Source organism: Mytilus galloprovincialis, chromosome 11 (genome assembly GCF_965363235.1).
Source record: "Mytilus galloprovincialis chromosome 11, xbMytGall1.hap1.1, whole genome shotgun sequence".
Lineage (NCBI taxonomy): Eukaryota > Metazoa > Mollusca > Bivalvia > Mytilida > Mytilidae > Mytilus > Mytilus galloprovincialis.
In genome coordinates, this window is record NC_134848.1 from 77,459,761 (window position 1) to 77,462,414 (window position 2,654).

General features: G+C 31.2%; 1 protein-coding gene across 1 annotated transcript; it reads left to right on the forward strand.

Annotated features, from left to right (window-relative positions):
- The first annotated feature begins 230 nt into the window (after positions 1-230).
- On the forward strand, positions 231-1,705 carry LOC143050916 (transcription intermediary factor 1-beta-like). The gene is made up of 2 exons (XM_076224019.1): positions 231-1,041; positions 1,645-1,705. Exons 1-2 carry the CDS (start codon positions 275-277, stop codon positions 1,703-1,705), a joined length of 828 nt encoding a protein of 275 aa, XP_076080134.1. The 5' UTR covers positions 231-274.
- The last annotated feature ends 949 nt before the right edge of the window (positions 1,706-2,654 follow it).

Sequence of the window (2,654 nt, forward strand, 5' to 3'; positions counted from 1 at the left end):
AATATACTTTTTTTTTATGATTCTAATTATGAACTAATATCAGCAATAAAACCGTACATAACTAATAATACAGTAGTCAATAAAACGTATATATGTTAAGTATGTATAACATATCTACATTATAACATGTATAACTTGAAAGTTATGCCGAACAGTTTTACATTTAAATACACAACACACATATTAAAACTTCATTGATTTAAATGTAGAACGTTCTTATCATTGGATATTTACCTTACCTGTATATGTTACAACGAAGACGATACATGACAAAATGGCACAGGCGGCCTCTAAAACTTGTGAGATTTGTGTAAGTGCTCCAGGATCACAATACTGTTTGGAGTGTGAACAGTACTTTTGTGAAAATTGTAAAACGTTTCATAATAGACAGAAGATATCAAAAACTCACCAGTTCCAGTCTTCAACAGGCGTGATCCCGGAAGGTAAATCGAAATGTAAAGACCACAATGAAGACGTAAGCTTTGCATGTAATACATGTAATACAGCAGTATGCAGCAGTTGTGTCACCGGAAGTCATAAAGGACATGAATTTTCAAAGCTTATCGACAACATATTACAGCTGAAGGAGAAAAATAAAAATAACCTACGAAGAAAGGTTAATGAGGCAACCCAAAACATTAAACAGATAGAAGAAGGTATACAGACATTTGATGTGAAGGTGACAGAAGTAGTCAAAGCTATCACAGAAGAAGGTACAAGGATTAAGGCTATGGTGGATAAATGTATCACAGAGATGATTGCATCGTTCAAAGAAAAATCAAGAATTGAAAGGGACAAATTAACAACTGTATTTGCAGATACTAAAGCTAATTTGAAGGCAGAAAGCGATTTAGACAAGAAAACAAATGAACTCAACAAAACCCGAAATGACGGAAAATTGTTACAGTCTTTACAGAAGCTTACAGACGACATTGCAAAGCTGACGGTAAAGCCTATACCTGAATTTCCGAAAATAAAGTATATTGCTAAGTCCGCAACAGATAACGACGTTAAACAGCTGTTTGGTAACTACATAATCAGGTAATTCTACTAAAAATGGCTGAGCATTTTTGTGGTCGTAATACATGCTTTAATATAACCATAGTATCTTAATTAGACATGTATTTTTGCGAAATCAAAATTATGTTGCATTCTAAAATATCAACTTATGTCTGAAAAAGATATGACAGGCGAAGGAGAGATAATTCATGAAATACAAATATGTGTTCATTACAAATGTATTGTTTAATATTATGGATTCAAAATATGCTCCAGTAGATAAATACGGGGTATATGACAGTGTACATTTTAAGTTGTATTGATACATGTATACTCGTTATTTAAATATGTTATTCTAATTTCATGCATTTTATGCAATATTATAATAGAAATAAGGACACTATAAGTGTACCGCTTTACAGTAGTAATATATCGATTAAACTGAAATAAATCCGAACAAAACTGAGGGAAACACACATTAATGACAAATGGAAAGCAACAAACAATATTAACACTGTACTGATACAAAAACAAACACCAACATACAAAGAAAATGTCTATGTGTTAACAACTGCCATACTCCTGACACTTGACAGAACATATTGAGAGAAAAACATGTAAAAATTTTAGTTTTTCTTTTATCAGTGAAATGCGTACACAACAAACCATGAACAAAGAAAGAGAATTGCCTTCATCAAAGAGGTAGGGAAATATATTTGTATATTATACAGTTTTTAAAGTTACGTATTTGACAATGTAAACTTGTTATCAAATGTTTGAGTGAATTACACATTATCTTATTGCATACCTCACCATTTGACGTTGCAAGGGTTCTGATTAAGTTTGTATTATATATTGTGTACACCAGTTTATCGTTTAATTTTATTTTCGATAGATCAATTAGAATGTCTCTGGTTTATGTCTCTACTCTTTTTTCCACTACGTACGTTAGAACACACTGGCTCGATCACGATTGCATTTAAGTAAATAAATCGTCTTATGATATGAAAACGCTTACTAGTATCATAATTTATTTTCAATAGTGTTCAGATTTTGTTGCATTTAATTTTCGTAAATATACTGCTCGTTAAAATGTGCCTGCTTGTCTAGTCGAAATGTTTAAAACCTCTTTATACTTATATAATATCTTTATGGTTTATGTATCTCCTCTTTTCCACTACGTACGTTAGAACACAGAGGCTCAATAAAGACCTCAATTGGACATGGGCTGAAGAGGCGGATTTCCAGCTGACATCCAATCATTTGATAAGCTAATACTAGCTGTTAATTCACTATATAATTGTTGATATATAGTGACATTTAATATCATAATGCCGCCTTTTTCACAACTCATTATATTGAAAATAAATTACTTAAACAGAAAAATTAAGAAAAAATGTTATTTTACTTCAGGTTACTCGCTATGTTCGTGTTGATAAATTTTTAGTGTTATGTATAATACGCTGTGATGTTTTCCTTTTTAAACATGGTGTTGCCATTTTTTATTGAACTTATGATACTTGATTATATTTTGTATTAAAGCATTAATGTAAAGTGTAGCTTGAATTCGAAAGTGCTAACTATTTGTAGCCAGAACTGTTTACCCTCCTTAAACATCTAAAGTGTCACTCTCTACAAGTTTTAAAACAAGGAAA